The 20,587-nt window shown below is 43.4% G+C and overlaps 1 protein-coding gene across 5 annotated transcripts in view; it reads left to right on the forward strand.

Moving 5' to 3' along the window:
• The window catches only part of GRIK1 (glutamate ionotropic receptor kainate type subunit 1), a 334,933-nt gene that overhangs the window by 183,513 nt on the left and 130,833 nt on the right, over positions 1-20,587 (forward strand). For all 5 annotated transcript variants that reach the window (XM_075854555.1, XM_075854552.1, XM_075854554.1 and 2 more), the window contains exon 4: positions 17,415-17,596. In XM_075854555.1, the coding sequence (XP_075710670.1) occupies positions 17,415-17,596 (182 nt within the window). The remainder of the gene's footprint in view (positions 1-17,414; positions 17,597-20,587) is intronic.

Below are 20,587 nucleotides of genomic sequence, written 5' to 3' on the forward strand. Positions count from 1 at the left end.
AGTTCAACAACTTCTTAGTATACTTTGTGTTTCAATTCCTCACCATTTTCCAGATATTTGATTGCTTTCAGTGACTGGAGACGCTCTTGTTTAGATTCACAGGCAGAAAGCCTCTGTACCCATCCACTGAATATATTATAACTGGAGATGCCTATTAAAAAAGGCAAATTAAAAGCTCATGACCTATCTGTAAAATGGATGCATGTGATGAATACCATACAGTGGCATCCGTCACCCATATGCTCCAATGTTTTTTTTAAAAAAAGCATATACTACGCGGTATACTTTTTTTGCAGGATCCGGCGGGGTGTAATAGAGTAGTCCACTGCGCTACTATTTTATCCCTGAAGGAAACAAAATCAATACTGATATATACCAGCCCGTCAGAGGCCAAAGGGACACTCAGGCTAATGGAGACCTATTTACATGTTTAGCGTGTACGTTGGGAGCTCTGCCGACGTACAAGCTAAACGGACATTACAAACAATGTGAACAGGGCCATAGTTGTTAATTCACAGCTGAGAAGTGGATACAATTGTTTCCGGTCTTTACAATGCCCTGTGAGCTAAAGACATCACCCACAGCCGCACATCAGATCACTGCTGGATGGCTACAACGTTTCGGTCTGAAGTCCAGGCTCTTTAGATCACAGAGCATTGTCTGGATTGTATACAATTGTATCCACTTCTCAGCTGAGACCAGGAATAGGTAGTCTGCCTCTGAATGTAAAACGTGTTCTCATTCACTGACAGCAAACAAAAATCTTGAAAATGGTGAGGAATTAAAATATAAAATATATTCGAAAAATGTGTTCTTGTTTATAGCAAAATACATATGGAGGAAACAAATACGGCCATATAATAAATCCCATAGGTGGATAACCGCCTAACCCTTTGGAGGAGGAAAATATGTGTGAGGGTTTAGCATCAGGAGAGGTTGGTACAGCGGTTTCTTAGTAGCCAGAGACAGGGACACCGTGCATTAAAGTTCATAACAGGGCTTTGCCTGTGTTTTATTCTTGTCAAAGAAACAGCCTCATGTACAACAAGGCAAAATACAAAATAAATCCTGCTCGTCTGAGCACTAACTAAACAAGATATTATCTAACTATACCAAGTGCCTTCCTACCAGGCACTGGACACAAAGTAACACAGGTCTTTACTCACATAGAATACAGGCTACTCCAGACTTAGTAGTCTCCAGTCTGAGTCAGGGGTGAGACTCACACACTCTGTGTCTGCACCTTTTTATACACAGGCTGCAGGTGCAGCTAATTGAGCAGCAGCCTTGTCCTACAAACAGAGATGGACTAGGGATTGGGGAACCCGCCCTGCTCTTCCCCAATCCAACTCCAGGCCCCTTTTCCGGCTTTTCCTTAAGCCGAGATTGGAAAGCTAGAGCTTTCTATTGCAAAAAATACTCATTCCCTGGAGCCTAGGATACATATGACAGGATTCTAGGGGAAATGTACCTTCCCTCAATGACTTTACCTGTCACTGTCTCACATACCCTCTTCCTCTGTTCGAGCCCGTGGGATCGGACACATTTAGCTACAAGGCAGTGTGTCCTAGACAAAGCGTCAGCATTGCCCTGAAGTTTTCCTGCTCTGTGTTCCACAGTATATTTGAAGTTCTGCAAAGTAAGAAACCACCGTGTAACTCTTGAATTTCTCTCTTTAGCTTGACACATCCACGTAAGAGAAGAGTGGTCTGTAACCAACCTAAACCGACGACCCAATAAATAATATCTCAGGGACTCAAGTGCCCACTTAATTGCCAAGCACTCCCGTTCAACTATGCTATAGTTTTTCTCAGCCGGGGTAAGTTTTCTGCTCAAATAGGTCACAGGATGTTCCTCACCACCCACCTCTTGTGACAGAACTGCTCCGAGCCCCACATCAGAAGCATCAGTTTGGACAACAAACTCCTTTTTGAAGTCAGGAGTGACTAAGACTGGTTGGTTACACAGGGCCAGTTTCAACTCTTGAAAGGCGCTTTCAGCCTTCGTGTCCCACTTGACCATGACAGACTTACTTCCCTTGGTGAGATCTGTCAGGGGCGCTGCTGTGCTGGCAAAGTTTGGAATGAACCTGCGGTAATAACCTACAATTCCTAGAAAAGCTCTGACCTGCTTTTTGGTTGAGGGCTGGGGCCAGTTTTGGATAGCCTCAACTTTGTTGACCTGTGGCTTTATCACCCCTCTCCCAATTATGTACCCAAAATACCGTGCTTCCTCCAAGCCTAAGGAACATTTCTTTGGGTTTGCTGTTAACCCCGCGGCTCTGAGGGAGTTTAGTACTGCTTGTACTTTGGGTAAGTGGCTTTCCCAGTCATCACTAAAGATTATAATGTCGTCCAGATATGCCGAAGCATACCCACGATGGGGTTTGAGGACTATGTCCATTAACCTTTGAAAAGTCGCTGGAGACCCATGTAGCCCAAATGGTAAACAAATATATTGAAACAGACCATCCGGGGTGATGAACGCAGTTTTCTCTTTGGCGCCCTCCGTGAGGGGTACTTGCCAATAGCCTTTGGTTAAATCAAGTGTTGAAAAATACCTTGAATGGTCCAGTCTCTCTATTAACTCGTCAACTCTTGGCATTGGGTATGCGTCAAACTTTGACATCTCATTTAACTTGTGGAAGTCGTTACAGAAACGTAATGACCCATCTGGTTTCGGAATCAATACAATGGGACTTGACCATTCACTTTTTGACTCTTCAATAATCCCAAGGTCTAGCATTTTCTTGACCTCCTCAGATATGGCTTGTCTACGAGCTTCAGGGACTCTGTAGGGTTTCAAGTGGACCCGAACCTGAGGCTCGGTCACAATGTCATGTTTTATTATACTAGTCTGTCCTGGCAGTTCTGAAAACACGTCTGTGTTTCTCTGCACAAACTCTTTTGTCTCCTCTTTCTGTGGCTTTGCGAGGGATTCTGACACATACACATCTGGGTTAACACTATAGGGGGTACTTACTGCCACGAGGGTCTCTCTTTCTTTCCATGGATTAATTAAGTTTACATGGTATAACTGCACTGTCTTCCTTTTACCTGGTTGGTAAACTTTATAATTTACATCCCCCACCTTTTCAATTATCTCATACAGCCCTTGCCATCTAGCAAGAAATTTGCTTTCTACGGTTGGCACTAAGACCAACACTCGATCACCAGAGTTAAAATTTCTAACTTTAGCAGTTCGGTTATACACCCTGCTCTGAGCATCCTGAGCTTGCTCCAAGTGTTCCTTAACTATCGGCATGACCGCAGCAATTCGGTCTTGCATCAACGTGACATGCTCAATTACACTCCTATAAGGTGTGGACTCTTGCTCCCAGGTTTCCTTGGCTATGTCCAGGAGACCACCGGGTTGTCTGCCGTATACAAGTTCAAAAGGAGAAAACCCTGTGGATGATTGAGGAACTTCACGTACAGCGAACATCAAATAGGGCAGAAGACAGTCCCAATCCTTCCCATCCTTACTAACCACCTTCCTCAACATGCCTTTTAATGTCTTATTGAATCTTTCGACAAGACCATCAGTTTGAGGGTGATATATAGAGGTACGCAGGTGTTTAATTTTCAGCAGTTTACATAATTCCTTGGTGATTTTGGACATAAAGGGAGTTCCCTGATCGGTAAGGATTTCCTTAGGTAAACCAGTACGGGAAAACATGTAAAACAACTCTCTTGCAATGGCTTTTGAAGAGGAATTTCGCAAAGGGACTGCCTCAGGGTAGCGTGTGGCATAGTCCAACACCACTAGGATATATTGATGTCCTCTAGAGGATTTGACTAAAGGGCCGACCAGATCCATGGCAATTCTTTCAAAAGGGATCCCAATGATAGGCAAAGGCACCAGCGGACTCCTAAAATGTGGCATAGGAGCCGTTATCTGACACTCCGGGCAGGACTCGCAATACCTCTGAACTTCCGTATATACCCCCGGCCAGAAGAATCGTTGTAAGATACGCTCTCTGGTCTTTTCGCAACCTAGATGTCCACCCAGCACGTGTTTATGAGCCAGGTCCAACACCGTTCTACGATACGGTTGGGGTATCACCAGCTGTTCAACCACCTCCCCACGTACGTTATCTATCCGATACAGCAAATCCTGGTTAACCGCCATGTGTGGAAACACCGTATCAGCCCCTGGATGCTGAGGCACTCCATTTAATACCTTAGTATTTTCCCTGGCTTTTACCAATGTGGGATCGCTAAGTTGAGCAGTCCCAAAATTGTTATGTGATACATTTAACTCTGGTATCTCAGAAATCTCCTCCTGCTCATCTGTTTCATCAGCAAAAACAGCCAGAGGAAATTTATCAGGCTCAGTGGTCACCCCTACTGCTGGCACCTCAGCATCCTCGTTAAAGGGTTCTGGGCTAATCACAGTGCACACATTAATAGCATCATTAACATTTACAGTTGAGGTTACATCTTTCTTCCTCCACAAGTCCCAGAACACTGGGAAGTCTCTCCCCAGGATCACACTGTGCATCAGGGACTTGACCACACCCACTTCATGGCAAGCGGTTCCACAGGAAGTCTCTAGAGTGACCAAAGCGGTGTGGTATTCTTTAGTGTCCCCATGAATGCACAGGACCCCTATACTATGTCCTCTGAATGTTCCAGGGTCTATCAGGCTGGCATGCACCAGGGTAACAAGACTCCCAGAATCAAGCAAGGCACTCACAGTACACCCTTCCACTTTTACGACACACATTTGTTGCTCAGTCTCGTAAACCGTGTCAGCAGAACAAACAGGACGTGCAAACAAGGATATTCGCCTTGCTGCATCACACTCCATTGGCTCAGTAGTCAGGGGACAATTGGCAGCAATATGCCCAGGTCCATAACACCGCCAGCACTGTATGCGGCCCCGGTCCCCAACTTGAGACCCTGGTCTGGCCTTCAGTGTCTCTCTGGGATTTCTTCCCTCCGTCTGCTCCCCTTCTGAGCCACCTCCCTTAAAGACATTTCTCACCCCTCTAGTAAATGGAACAGTCTTACCGGGTGCTCCGCACGATTTGCTATTCCTGGGGTTAGAACATCCAGGCGGTACTTCTTGGAGTAGATTCTGAGTAGCTCTGTACCTTTCAATCAGGTTCACCAGCTGTTCCGCATCTGTAGAATCTCCTTGACCGACCCAACGCTGAACCTTCGGTGGTAAGGAGCGGATGTATTTGTCAAGCACCACTCTCTCCACGATCTGCGCAGGGGTTGATTCCTCTGGCTGTAGCCATTTCCTTGCAAGATGGACAAGATCATACATTTGTGATCGGGCAGGTAGGTGTTCCACAAAAGTCCAATTGTGCACCCGTCGAGCACGCACATTCATATTAACACCCAGACGGGCAAGGATCTCACCCTTCAGCTTGGAGTAATCCTTGGCATCCTGCTCATTGAGATCAAAGTACGCCTTTTGCGGCTCTCCGGTTAGGAAAGGTGCCACCACTGCTGCCCACTGATCTGAAGGTAACTTCTCTCGTTCTGCAACTCGCTCAAACAACATGAGATAGGCCTCAACGTCGTCGGTGGATGTCATCTTCTGCAGAGATGTCTGTACCGCTGCACGAGTGGTTTGGCGAAAACCATGAGGCCCCGCTGACCTCACCACTGAGGCCTGAATTTGGTCTTGCAAATAGCGATTAATTTGCTGATGTTCTTTTAAGGCCAGTCTGTGGGCTTCACCCAGCAGAATATTGGTTTCAGCCTGTGCACGCATGGCTTCTTCATGCACCATTCGCTGAGTCGCGCTGACTTCTTGCAGAGCTGTGCTTATCTTCCCCTGGTTGATATTAGCCTGAATCAGCTGTTTAAGTATTTCATCCATTTTAACAGTCTCTTTTTCTAGCCCTGTTGCTGCCTTCACCCAAGACATACACTTCCAAGCACTCTCGGGGAGAAAAAAATTATGTTGTTGCCCCTAGCAATGATTTTCCGCTTGGAGCAGCAAAAGTCCTTTTAAATAGGTGTATGTCTCTTTAAGACCGTGCCTGCATTCTCCACCATATGTGAGGGTTTAGCATCAGGAGAGGTTGGTACAGCGGTTTCTTAGTAGCCAGAGACAGGGACACCGTGCATTAAAGTTCATAACAGGGCTTTGCCTGTGTTTTATTCTTGTCAAAGAAACAGCCTCTTGTACAACAAGGCAAAATACAAAATAAATCCTGCTCGTCTGAGCACTAACTAAACAAGATATTATCTAACTATACCAAGTGCCTTCCTACCAGGCACTGGACACAAAGTAACACAGGTCTTTACTCACATAGAATACAGGCTACTCCAGACTTAGTAGTCTCCAGTCTGAGTCAGGGGTGAGACTCACACACACTGTGTCTGCACCTTTCTATACACAGGCTGCAGGTGCAGCTAATTGAGCAGCAGCCTTGTCCTACAAACAGAGATGGACTAGGGATTGGGGAACCCGCCCTGCTCTTCCCCAATCCAACTCCAGGCCCTTTTTCCGGCTTTTCCTTAAGCCGAGATTGGAAAGCTAGAGCTTTCTATTGCAAAAAATACTCATTCCCTGGAGCCTAGGATACATATGACAGGATTCTAGGGGAAATGTACCTTCCCTCAATGACTTTACCTGTCACTGTCTCACATACGTTACAGTACTACCATAGCGCGCATAGATGAAATCTCCTCTCTATGAGTGGAGGGAACACAGAGTATGAGTGTCCAAGAAATGGTTGACGTTTCTCCTCTTTGATCAATTTTAGGGCTCAATTTGCGACTACGATGAAACCCCTAGAATGTGTTGGTTGCCCACACCTGCTCTAACCTAACCCCTATCATAACGCTGCCCCACCATCCCCCGACGTGTAGCTTGAAGCTGGGGAAGGTAATGCATCCTATGGCACAGCTTTGTTCTTGGTCGTGGAAAACAATGGAATTTTAAAATCCCAATTGTATCAGTTTAAGTCCGTGAGAAGACGTCTTTGCAGCGTACTACCGGTGAATTTGCTGAACCGGCCTGAAGTATTGTATGTAGCTTTTACTGGTTCCCCCCCTACTCGGGTCCAGGTGTTAGGACTATTTCCAGCTCTGCCGTCTCTATGTTGAGATGTTAATTTAGTTCATAAACGGCTGCGCTACATTTTATTCTCATGGCAAAGCAGTTTTTAGCTGAGTCTCAGAACTTGGTTGGCCAAAAATAACAAGATAAACGTCCATGTGCTGATAAATAGAAGCATAAATATAACAAAAAGTGTTATATTTTGTCCTTTACACACAGTCTTAAGGTGACCATACACTTTAGATAGCTACTCCTCCCGACTGCCCAATATACATGTGTTCTCAATGGGGAGAGGGGAACACGCTGCTGTCAGAGCCCTCTGGCAGAGGCTTATCTCCTGTGCAAACAAAGGCCATTCCTTCTTTCCCCCAGAAATCTACCTTCGGTGGAGAGTCAGATCACCATCATATACCTTAGATAGTTTGGCCGACTTTTATTTAACGTTTATGGGCACCTTAAACCCTTTCCGATATCCGCCATATATATACGGCGCAGGTCAGGTGGGGCAGTATGTAGCGGGCTCACAGGCTGAGCCCGTTCCATAGACCGAGCATGTCGGCTGTATCTTTCAGCTGACAGTTCAGTGTAACGAGTGGGATCCCACTCAAGCGCGATCCCGCACTTTAAACCCGTTAAAGACTGCGGCATTTAAATGGTTAGAAACAGGGGGGTGGCCCCCTGTAACATTGCAATGGTGACCCCGCAATACGATTACGGGGTGCTGTTGGTTGGCATGGCAGCCTGGGGGCCTGATGCAGACCCCCATGTCTGCCATCTTTGTACTCCTTTGAAGCCCTGAGTCTGGCAGGGCTTCATAGGAATGTGTCAGTATAACGGTATACTGCAATACATTAGGGGGGACTAATAAATAAAGTTAAATACAGTAAAATATTTTTTTTTTTAATATATAGAAAAAATATATACAGTGAAGGAAATAAGTATTTGATCCCTTGCTGATTTTGTAAGTTTGCCCACTGTCAAAGACATGAACAGTCTAGAATTTTTAGGCTAGGTTAATTTTACCAGTGAGAGATAGATTATATTTTAAAAAAAACTGAAAATCACATTGTCAAAATTATATATATTTATTTGCATTGTGCACAGAGAAATAAGTATTTGATCCCTTTGGCAAACAAGACTTAATACTTGGTGGCAAAACCCTTGTTGGCAAGCACAGCAGTCAGACGTTTTTTGCAGTTGATGATGAGGTTTGCACACATGTTAGATGGAATTTTGGCCCACTCCTCTTTGCAGATCATCTGTAAATCATTAAGATTTCGAGGCTGTCGCTTGGCAACTCGGATCTTCAGCTCCCTCCATAAGTTTTTGATGGGATTAAGGTCTGGAGACTGGCTAGGCCACTCCATGACCTTAATGTGCTTCTTTTTGAGCCACTCCTTTGTTGCCTTGGCTGTATGTGTCGGGTCATTGTCGTGCTGGAAGACCCAGCCACGAGCCATTTTTAATGTCCTGGTGGAGGGAAGGAGGTTGTCACTCAGGATTTGACGGTACATGGCTCCATCCATTCTCCCATTGATGCGGTGAAGTAGTCCTGTGCCCTTAGCAGAGAAACACCCCCAAAACATAATGTTTCCACCTCCATGCTTGACAGTGGGGACGGTGTTCTTTGGGTCATAGGCAGCATTTCTCTTCCTCCAAACACGGCGAGTTGAGTTAATGCCAAAGAGCTCAATTTTAGTCTCATCTGACCACAGCACCTTCTCCCAATCACTCTCAGAATCATCCAGATGTTCATTTGCAAACTTCAGACGGGCCTGTACATGTGCCTTCTTGAGCAGGGGGACCTTGCGGGCACTGCAGGATTTTAATCCATTACGGCGTAATGTGTTACCAATGGTTTTCTAGGTGACTGTGGTCCCAGCTGCCTTGAGATCATTAACAAGTTCCCCCCGTGTAGTTTTCGGCTGAGCTCTCACCTTCCTCAGGATCAAGGATACCCCACGAGGTGAGATTTTGCATGGAGCCCCAGATCGATGTCGATTGACAGTCATTTTGTATGTCTTCCATTTTCTTACTATTGCACCAACAGTTGTCTCCTTCTCACCCAGCGTCTTACTTATGGTTTTGTAGCCCATTCCAGCCTTGTGCAGGTCTATGGTCTTGTCCCTGACATCCTTAGAAAGCTCTTTGGTCTTGCCCATGTTGTAGAGGTTAGAGTCAGACTGATTAATTGAGTCTGTGGACAGGAGTCTTTTATACAGGTGACCATGTAAGACAGCTGTCTTTAATGCAGGCACCAAGTTGATTTGGATCGTGTAACTGGTCTGGAGGAGGCTGAACTCTTAATGGTTGGTAGGGGATCAAATACTTATTTCTCTGTGCACAATGCAAATAAATATATATAATTTTGACTATGTGATTTTCTGTGTTTTTTTTTTTTTATATAATCTATCTCTCACTGGTAAAATTAACCTAGCCTAAAAATTCTAGACTGTTCATGTCTTTGACAGTGGGCAAACTTACAAAATCAGCAAGGGATCAAATACTTATTTCCTTCACTGTATATTAAGGGTTAAACCCCCCCCCCCAAACACAATGTAAAAAAAATAAAAAATGAACGGTATGGACGCGTCCATAAAAGTCTGAACTATTACAATATATAATTATTTAGTCCGCAAGTTGAACGCCGTAAAAAATTTAAAACAGAATCGCTGTTTTTTGCTCACTTCATCTCCCACAAAAAATGTAATAAAAAGTGATCAAAAAGCCTCATGTACCCCAAAATTGTACCAATAGAAACTACAGCTCGATCCATAAAAAATAAGCCCTCTGAAAAATAAAAAAGTTATGGCTCTCAGAATGTGGCGACAAAACACAAATTTTATTTTTAACAATCAGAACTATATAAATTTGGTATCGTTGTAATCGTATTGACCAACAGAATAAAGTTAACATGCTGTTTTTACCACACAGTGAACGCCGTAAAAACAAAACCACCCAAAATATTAAGGAAGCGCTGTTTATTTCCTATTTCACCCCACAAAATTTTTTCCCAGTTTCCCACTACATTATACGATACAATAAATGGTGCAAAACGGTGTGAAAATCTACAACTCGTCCCGCATAAACAAGCCCTCATACGGCAATATTGATGGAAAAATAAAAGAGTTATGGCTTTTGGAAAGTGGGCAGGAAATAACGAAAGTGAAAATCCCAAAAATGGCTGCGGCGGGAAAGGGTTAAAGGGAGAGCCGCTCTTGTGGACTCGAGCCATCCATGTCCAGTAATACTACATCTTAATGGTCGACATGTGGTCTGGCTTTCCGTGGCTTCTCCCAGAGAAATCGGCTGTTATAGGACAAGACAACCCCTTTAACCAATGGAGCGTGATCATAAGTGACAAGGCCCCTTTAAATATCTTGCCTTGCTTCAGCCTTTATATACCTAAATGTGTGAAATATTTGACTATGCCCCAATTTCACCAGGGGAACAATCTATTGTGTAATGTTTAGTGTTTCCTTCAAGCAGCGCAGGAGCTCCTGGTCTCCAGATAAGGGTAAATGAGGCCCAGCATGTTAGAGGAGTGGGGGGAGGGGATCCACCAAATCTTACATTACACAAATTTATTTGTCACACATTTTTATCCAGAAATCAATGTCTCGCCATCATTTCCAGCTGGAGGCCAATATAGTAGATTGCTTTTGAAATTCTGTGTTTGGACACTTTACCTTTCAGTAATAGACAGAATCCTACATCACCACAGGCTCCATTAGGCGGGACATTAGGCAAAGTTTAATGACTTGTGCAATCAGTTGCTTTCATCTCTTAAATGCACTTAGAAAAGTGTTTCAGTCTGAATTACTTTTCCCTAACTGAATTCTGCATCTTTTGGGCTCACCAGCATATCAAGTGCCCCCATAGATAATTTCCAATTATCATTATAGTATAGAAATCAATTAACGCTTTTTTCCAAATTTTTTATACTCATTATGTAGATTCCCTGCATGTCCTGACCTAAGGTGGGATTAGTGATAGTATTCTTTGTTATATCCAAGGGGTCTGGAGCGGTTTAGAGGTTACTACCTAATACTTCCGGTGGTCTAGGGTGGTAAAGGTAATAGCCATGCTGCTCTGTGGTGTTTATGGGTTAATTCCTAATACCCTAGGTGGTCTAGAGTGGTAAAGGTAAAAGCCATGGTGGTCTAGGGTGATTATGGGTTAATACCTAATATCCCTGGTGGTCTAGGATGGTAAAGGTAATAGCCATGCTGCTCTATGTTGTTTATGGGTTAATACCTAATACATACTTTCCAACATTTAAATATTTATTTGTGGGACAATATTAAGCCGCGTCCCCATTACACCCAAGAACGCCCCCAAAACTGCCTGGGAATGCCCACTTTGGGGGCATATTTGCATGCGCCCTGCTCCATTTAGGTCAGGTTTTCTGGACAATTCCATAAAAAATGGGACGGTTGTGAGGTATGCCTAATATCCCTGGAGGTCAAGGGTGGGTTAGAGGTTATCACCTATTATTCCAGCTGGAAATGTAAAGTGGTGAATAGTATTATATATAGTTCTCTAGGGTGGTTATGGGTTATTACCTAATATCCCTGGAGGTCTTGGGTGTATCACCTGCGGTGGTCTAAGGCAGTAAAATTTTTAAAGTGGTTACCTAAAAATTTTATTCAATCCAAAATTCTCTGTTGATTTGTTTCCTAATATCATTTTATAGCGCTTCATATCGTCTGCCTACTCTCACAGCTGCAAAGTTAAATCCTAAAAGTCTGGCCACCACTAGGGGGAGCTCACTGTGTAGAGATTTATACAGATCCCCTTATATTCATTACTAGCTGTATACATCTTTATACAAACAGCTTACCCCAGTGGCGGTTGCTGGAAGAACTAAGGTACAAGATACAAAATCAGAATTGAAAGCCTTGAAATTTCTAGTCTATTAACTTAAATGGAAGACCACAGTGAAGAGTGAAGAAAGAAGAGAGGGTGCCCCATACTAGAGATTAAACTGGGCCCATCATTATGGTGCCTGGTTTTGCCACCAAGAACAGAAGGGCCAGGTATTTCCTTCCCCCGTCCACACCCTTTTGATGACCCTCAGGCCAATTCTCCACATGATCAGGGGACTGTAGAGTACGTTCATTCTCATAAGGGTAATGCTACTATGACTACTACCCCCCCCCCCCCATTAGTGGACATACCACCTACCCCACCCGTCACCTATAAGAAAACACGGACACCTTGGGTTGGATAAATTTGGCCACAGCAGCCATTTTATTTACAAACAAACATAATGGAAACAACAATTTACATATAAGAATAACAATGGAAGGGGAGTCCTTGGAGCTACAAAAGTCTGTCAACAAAAAACAGCCCACCTGCATCGTATTTACTCCCAGCCGTCACCCTGACCTAAACCGCAACCACTCCCTGGGACATAACCCAGCAGGAGCCAAAATTGACCAGACCACTAAACCATAATAAATTAGGGAGGGACCATAGCCCCGATGAATCCCCCCACACCAATTTACCACCAACTCCAAGGACTCCCAATCCGCCATGCTACTGCTGCGACATTGCAAAACCGCTCCACAGGATCCTCTGGTACCTGTGAAAAAAAGCAAAAACAATGAGCAACAAAGCGAAATCACAGACTTGCCAATATACGTAACTAATGAAAAAAAAATAATTCGGGAGGGAGTGTGGGACAATCTTCACGCTGCCTGTTCTGTAATGGCGCCGCTCCACACTCCCCACCCTGAAATACACCTAGCCTCCCACCACTAACCTCCGCCCCCACTACCTCCTAACCACCCCTCCTAACTCCCTTAACTCTTTCCCTGCCTACATCCCTGATCATGGTGGCCTCCCCCTATGGCCTTCTGCCGGGTCCAGCCTGTACTCTCTCTGTAGAGGTGAATCTTTTACAGACATTTGCCACCCGGATGGGACCAACCAGGGCTTGACCTCCTCTTCCTAAGGGACCCATAGCAGCCACATGTTCTGCCTTTATAAAACGTACAATCTTGCCACATAGCCAATCAGAATTTATGTAGAATTATTTTGAGGTCAACTCTATATGAGGAAACTTCGTAAATGAAACTTGCATGTTTTGTTTTGTACTCAAGACTACAGCAGCAATTATTTTAGTGGAAACCCAGATGTAGAAGGTGCCAATTGACAATTTGAATATGCAAAAATGCTGTAATGGAATGACAGTTTCCTAATGCAGCCAGAGCTGGTGGTGCTATGGTGCTAGCATAATGCAGAGCCACCCTGCCACCCTTTATGGGTGCATTACTGACAGCAACTATTCCATTGGCGTCAGCTGTGTCAGTAGGCATTGGGCAAAAGGCTGCTACTGGCAAAAGCAGCAGGTGTTAAAGGGGTTTTCCCCTTTCTCACAACTGATGGCCTGTTTGGAACGATATGCAGTAGTTGGAGCCGGAAGCAGATGGCTTCGTTCGGCAGAACTGCAGCTCTGCCCCTATTCACTTGAATAGGAGCAGAGCTGCAGTGCTGCAGTTCGGCCGCTATTCTTTGGCTGGAGCCATCCTCTTCCGGCAACATCATCCGGCGTCCAGAGGCAGCCAGAGTGGTGGATCAGTGCGGGATCCAGGTGTCGGACATGCACCGATTATATTCAGATGGTCATTAGTTGTCAGAATGTGGAAAACCACTTCAATATTAAAGTTTTCCTGGCTTGGCCAGATTCCCTAGTTATGTTTTAAGGCTCTTCTAATGGTTAGAAATTGATTACAGGGAAGCTACCTCCACTAGGTGGCATTAGAGAGATGGTTTTCTTCTGGAGGAGAGATAATTTGCATATTTTCCCATGGAGCATTGCATATAAGGCTACATCTCTTCAATGAGAACCAGCATGCCCCGAGCACTAATAAAGTTTTAATAATAAGAGGATACATGCTATTCTGGCAGAAAGGTGGAAGAGAACAGGCTGATCACCCAGCAGTAGTAGTACTATGCAGGGAAGGCTGAGGATTGGACCCCTGAACTATACATACTTTCATGTATGTATTTATTACTTTGTAAGGAAGGGCACCATACCTAGGTAAAAAAAACAAAAACACTGGTGGTGGTGAGTGGAGGGAGATGCAGACACACTTGAATGTGACAATCGACGCCACCGGGCATCTGGCATAAGACCCGGGACTGGTGTGCTTGGCTCCCGGTGGTAGTCCGTTGATTCTAGGTGTATGACCTTGTAGAGTAAACATTGCTATGAAGAATAGCTCAGACTCCACATCCTCTGTGACATTGCAGCTTCTGAATGCAGCAGTAGAACATTATTATTGTGTCCAATTGATTTTTTTTGTTGTAGATTTTTCCTTATCTCTAGAAACAAATGAACAAACATTGGAAATCTGAGTTTTTTTTATTAGACGCAGACTCAAAATTTCAATCATGATCCATCCGCCAGACTCACAATTACGGAGATAAAGCCACGTCATTTGCATATATAGGACATTTTTGGGGTGATTTGCATAAGTCGGGCATTATGTAAACACACCTGCTGTATAACTTGTTTTTCCCTTTTTCTCTGTGGCAGATTAGCCCAATGTTTGATGCCATCAATGCATGAAAAAGTACTTTTCCACAAAGTGCATCATTTCATGCCTACTGCTGCAACAGAACCCAAGTTAATAGATTTCATGCTGATTGTGACGTCAGTCAGTACTTTCTGCCAGCTGAAGCTTGGAAAAATAATACCAGATGTGCAAGGTGGAATTCTTTCATTAGCATCTGCATCTTATACGTCCATCCAAAATGACGTATTTTGTATACAGGCCATGGTAAAAGCTTGAGCAAGTGAGTGCTCTGCCCCCTACAGGAGAAAATGGGTAGTTTCTTATTATGATCACTGTATTAAAGATTGGTCATCAAAGGAGATGTCTGGTTTGCAAACCCCTTTTCAAGTACCATATTAGGGAATTCGGGAATATTAGAGGGGGTCCCCAGTTCAGGATCCTAATCTATTAGCTGGAGCAGAGGACAGGTACAAAGAGCGTATTTCGCTCTGGAGGACCCAGCATTACATTTTACAAAATTACATAGATTTCAATGTGTAATGCTTGATTTCCCCTGTGGTGGCACTGCAGGAGAATTGAACACTCTCTTCCAGTTCCTCCCAGAAATTACAGCTGATCACTGGAGGTCACAGCAGTAGGAAACTCTGTGATCAATTTATAGTCAGGGGACCCTTCTGAGAAAAAGGTATTTTCCAAAATGGAGAATCCCTTTTAAGAATATTTCCTGGAAGGAACTGCAAGTCCTCAAATTGTCCTTTTAGATTAATTCTTTTAATATTATTTTCATCTATTTCTGTGTTACTATGGTTTTCTCGAAAGGTATAGGATTCTGGTACTGGATACCATTACAGTCCATAAACGGCATATACACTGCCCTCCACACTATACTTCATTTATATAGCGATGATGTCCACCCTTTTTCACCCTTCCCTGTGTATCACAGATATCGGAAAAATCAACTAATCACTCCCAATATCCTATCATCATGTCTGTGTGAGACCAGGCCATTCTTCTTACAGATTATTCGATCGCTCCCACTTGTAAATGGCACAATGTAGAATTACACAGATTCCTCCAGATCTGAATCCTCTCTTTGCAGTGTCTCTACTCTTTCTAACAGAAGGAGGTATGGGGAGGTGAACCCCCTTTATGTCCATATGCCCTAATAAGGCTTTTGGGTCATCCTGATGTGGAAACCCCTTTAGCCCCTTGGGGCATTTGCATGTACCTATACATCCAAATGTACAAGAGGATAAGAGATTTGGAGGTACAGGTACATCTAAATGTTCTCGCAGATCCGTTTCCGATGTAGCATCTGGCATCAGAGCTCTGGTTGAGGCTGTTTAACCCTAAAGGGTTAACTATAGGGGAAAAAAAACAAGATAAGGGTCTCCCTTTGTGTAACAAAGGCCCCCAACATTGTCCAGTTAGTGTTTAGGCATTCCTTAGTCCTTGTCCTTGGGACAAAAAAAAGTTAAATAAAGTTAATTTATAAAGCACAGTGAATAAAGTTTGAAAGAAAAATTGATGGAATTGCAGTTTTTTATTTTTTTTGCATTTCACCCCAAAAATTTAAATTAGTGTCAAATGGGTCCTGGGTTCAAATCCAACCAAGGGCAACATCTGCATGGAGTTTATATGTTCTCCCCGTGTTTGCGTGGGTTTCCTCTGGGTATTTCAGTTTCCTCCCAGACCCCAAAAACATACAGATAGGGAATTTAGATTGTGAGTCCCAATAGGGAATCTCTACTGCAGTGCAGTCTATATTGGTGCTATATAAGTGACAGAACTAAATAAATGCTAAATTATCTATATTCCAAAATGGTTAGCCTAGAAAGTGAAACCCGTTCTGCCATAAAAGAAGCTCCTTATTATAGCCGTCGGAATATGGGGAAAGCAAAAATAAATAAAAAATTACTCTGGTCCTTAAAGGGGTTGTCCACTACTGGACAACTGATGACCTATCCACCGGACAGGTCATCATTATATCATCGGTGCGGGTCTGACACCCGGCCCCTGCACTGTTCAGCTGCTCCGGTTGCCTGTGGGCATCGGATGTTATTGCACATTATGCGCTGTACGGAACCGGAAGCAGTTCATTGCTCCGTACATTGCATAGCGACCGTGCTGCCGAACTGCAGCTCTGCTCCTATTCACTTGAATAGGAGCAGAGCTGCAGTATGGCAGCTCGGCCGCTATTCCGTGGCCTGTGCCAACTGCTTCCGGCATGTACGTCCAATGCCAGGAGGCAGCCGGAGCGGCTTAAAGGTGTGGGGTCCGGGTGTCGGACCCGCACCGATGATATACTGATGACCTATCCGGTGGATTCCACATGAAATAACAATTCTGGAGCATCTTTTTCTTAGAACTGCTTTGTGCTGTTCCTCTGTTATTCCTCCTATAAATGAATGAATAAATTGACAAATTGGGGGGGTGTCCCTACACAGACTGACAATGTCCAATTAGGACTGACCGAGTGAGACTATGTAGGGAGACCCCTTCTTTGACCAGGGGAATGGTAACACCCAGTTGTAAATTCATTCATAAATTTCCAGGAGGGGTAACAGAGGAATGTAACATAGAATTCTACAAAAATATGTTCCAGAATATCAGGAAAGGTGACAGGTCCCCTTTAAATGGCTTAAGGAGTTAAGAATATCTTAGGGAAGTTCTGTTTATGTACCAGAGCATGTTAATAAGCGGTAAATAATATGGCGTCTTCGTAAAGATAGGATACATAAAAACGTACTTCTTAACAAAGGCGGCTAATTAGTTTCTGCGGAGCTTTCAGGTCGATCTTTACTATACAGTTAGAGGAATTTTTAGTGTACAATTAATTTCATGTATCGTTTTGTCCCTTAGGTTTAATTCGCCTGCAAGAACTCATCAAGGCGCCATCCAGATACAACATCAAAATCAAAATCCGCCAATTACCCTCAGGAAACAAGGACGCTCGGCCTCTGCTCAAAGAGATGAAGAAAGCCAAGGAATTTTATGTGATATTTGATTGCTCGCATGAAACCGCGGCCGAGATTCTCAAACAGGTAGACAAGTTATTTTTTATTTTCAGATCTTCAAAGCGACAATTCTGCTTCCGTATAGCACATCAAGAGGGGAACACGGCCGTGTATCGGCATCATTTTATCATTTATGTAGTCAGAAAATCATTTAGAATTCCTCGACTTCAATAGTCAGCCTTTATTTTCTATCACTCCCTCCAAATTCCATCGAAGGCGGCAGAATCTAATGGTGGGATTTTTTCCTGTCTTTTTTTTTTTTCTTAAAGTAACCCTACAAAAATATTTTTTTGTTAATTATGTCGTCCTATGAAATGTCTTACTGGTAAGGCCAAATCTAATTTTTTTTTATAAAAATGTCAGTCAGTGTGATTGGTGCAACTTTCTAAATAGTTTTTATTAAAAATTATTTTTCCTTTTTGAGATACAGCTGCTCTGTATCCTGTATAGAGAGCAGCTGTATCATTTGCTCTGACCTGAATCCGTCAGTCCCAGGCACCTGACGGGTTCAGTGTCAGCGGGTCCTGATCCACCTGTAATCTATCACATCTAAGTTATGAATTTATATGTGTTCGATTACTGGTGGATCCTGCGCTTCAGAGACATAGGACCCGCTGTCACTGAACCCGTCAGTCCCACGGACGTGGCAGGAACAGGATTTAGCACTAGATACAGCTGCTATATATAGAGAGAATACAGAGCAGCTGTATCTCAAAAAGTAAAGCAACTTTAAAAAAAAAAACTATTTAGAAAGGTGCACTAATCACACTGACTAACATTTTATATATATATTTTTCCCTCTCCTGACTTGTCTGTTTTAGTAAATAGTTTAATTCCCATCTTTTCTTGGAACTCTGTTGTGCCGTTCCTCTGTTATAAATGGTCAACTTTTCTATTCTTCCTGTCAATACGGGGGTGTCCATACACAGTCTGACAGTGTCCAATCAGCAATGACAGACTCTGTGAGCAGGGGGAATAGTAATAACCAGTTGTTAATTTATTCATACATTTCCAGGAGAAATAACAGAGGAACAGCACAAAGCCGAGTTCTAAGATAAAGATGCTCCAGAATTGTTATTTCATGTGAAATGCTGTGGCTAGTCATTTGAAAATAAATAAATAAATGCATAATAATATAACGTTTTTTGGCATGTATTATTTTATAAATTATAATCAATTTTTTTTTTAAATGAACACGCAGATCTTTGTACATGTTTTGAGCAGACTGAGAATGAGTCTATTTGCCACATCATGTCGACCTCATTCAAGTAGGACTCTAACATTAAGTTCAGGAAGGCATGGCGATCAACACTTCTTGAGGTGCAGCCCAGCAGAGGTTTTTCATACATATTGGGTGGAATTATCAATAAATTTTGTAGCGTGCCATATTTGTGCTAAAATTTGCGACTTTACTAGCCAGTTTTCAAAAGTGTTGAGAAAAGTAGCTAGGGTTAAAGGGGTTGTCCAGGATATCCACAGGATAGGTGATCAGTATATGATCGGTGGGGGTCCGACACCCAGACCCCACACCGATCAGCTGCTCAGGCTGCTTCCGGGCACTGGATGTACATGCCAGAAGCAGACGGCTCCGGTCTGGGTGTCGGACCCCTGCAGATCATATATTGATGACCTATCCTGTGGATAGCTCACCAGTTGTCCGTGCCTGGACAACCCATTTAACACGCCTAACTACTTTCCGACAGATTGATTATTACTAAAGACAGAAAATGGCGCAAAGTTTAGCACAAATGTTCAGCTGCTCATCGCAGGCGTATCTTTCATTTTCTGTCTTTAGGACAGTCCAAGAAGCACCAAATTGTAATAAATTTGGCGCATTTTACTCCAAAGTACTTCAGCAAGACGGGCAAATAAAATGGTTTTCCATCACGGATTTCACTCTTTGCAATACATAGGGGGAAATCCGTGAAAATTTGTGGCAAAACACATGCAAATTTTGCCACAAGGTAATTTTTTTCTTCATGTCGACTTTCCCTCATCATTCCTGAACCTGTGTATCATAACCACATGAAGAGAACAGATTTTTATCAACCGGAAGTAAATAATGAAGGTTCCTATTGAAAGGCAGCAAGCAGAGATCTTGAAAACCGTAAGGCATTGATACAGAAAGTATATTGGAAAATTGTAAAACTTTTCATTATACACAGAATAAAGTTTATTTGCTGTAACTGGACAACCTCTTTAAATCATGTGCCCTCTTGTGATTGGCCACTCAGCCTAGGTGTCCACGCTGTTGATAGTAGAGTGACGTTCGGAATCGGGATGGAAAAACATCGCTGGAGTGTAGAGTCCCAACACCTACTGAAAGGGTTAAACATCCTCAAGCGACTGCTGAGTTAGATTCTCTTAAATTATTATAAATCTCCATTGTCGTTCACGTATCCAAGGTTCCATCTGCTGCGTCTATTATGTGACATCTCCATAAAGGAGACTGAGCAGAGCCGATAAAGCGCTGGTTTCTGACGCTTACACAATAGAGCACTGATGGCAGATTTTACTTTTTTATTCATGACAAAGAAAAAAAACCTTTGGCGCTGTGAAGGAGAAGGTTTAATGTTCCAGCTCTTCCTTTGATGGCGGCTGAGTAGTTTTACATTTACAGAAATCCTTAGGATAATTGCAAAAATGCTGAGATGTGAACGGCAAGTGAGTACCCCGAACACTTTCCCGGCTCAGACATCCGCTCTTTGTGCCATAATGTGTAGATTGTATTTTTTTTCTCTTCTGGAATTTTTCTTTGATGGCATAGCGTTCTTGTTGAAGGTCTGTGGGGACTACTTGACTAGCATGTTGTTCCATATCTGGTACATGGGCCGGTGCAAAGTCACTTTGGAGGAGGCGCATTAGTTCCACCTTGGCAGTAGGGCACATTGTCGTGTTCTGTAGAAACGTTGCTTTTTAAAGTCCCTTCCCGATCCGCCCTGAAACACCCACAAAAACACAGAAAACGCCCATTTCGGGGGCAAGTTGCATAAACCACACCTCCTTTTAGTTACGTTC

The sequence above is a fragment of the Rhinoderma darwinii genome, chromosome 2 (genome assembly GCF_050947455.1).
Source record: "Rhinoderma darwinii isolate aRhiDar2 chromosome 2, aRhiDar2.hap1, whole genome shotgun sequence".
Taxonomy (NCBI): domain Eukaryota; kingdom Metazoa; phylum Chordata; class Amphibia; order Anura; family Rhinodermatidae; genus Rhinoderma; species Rhinoderma darwinii.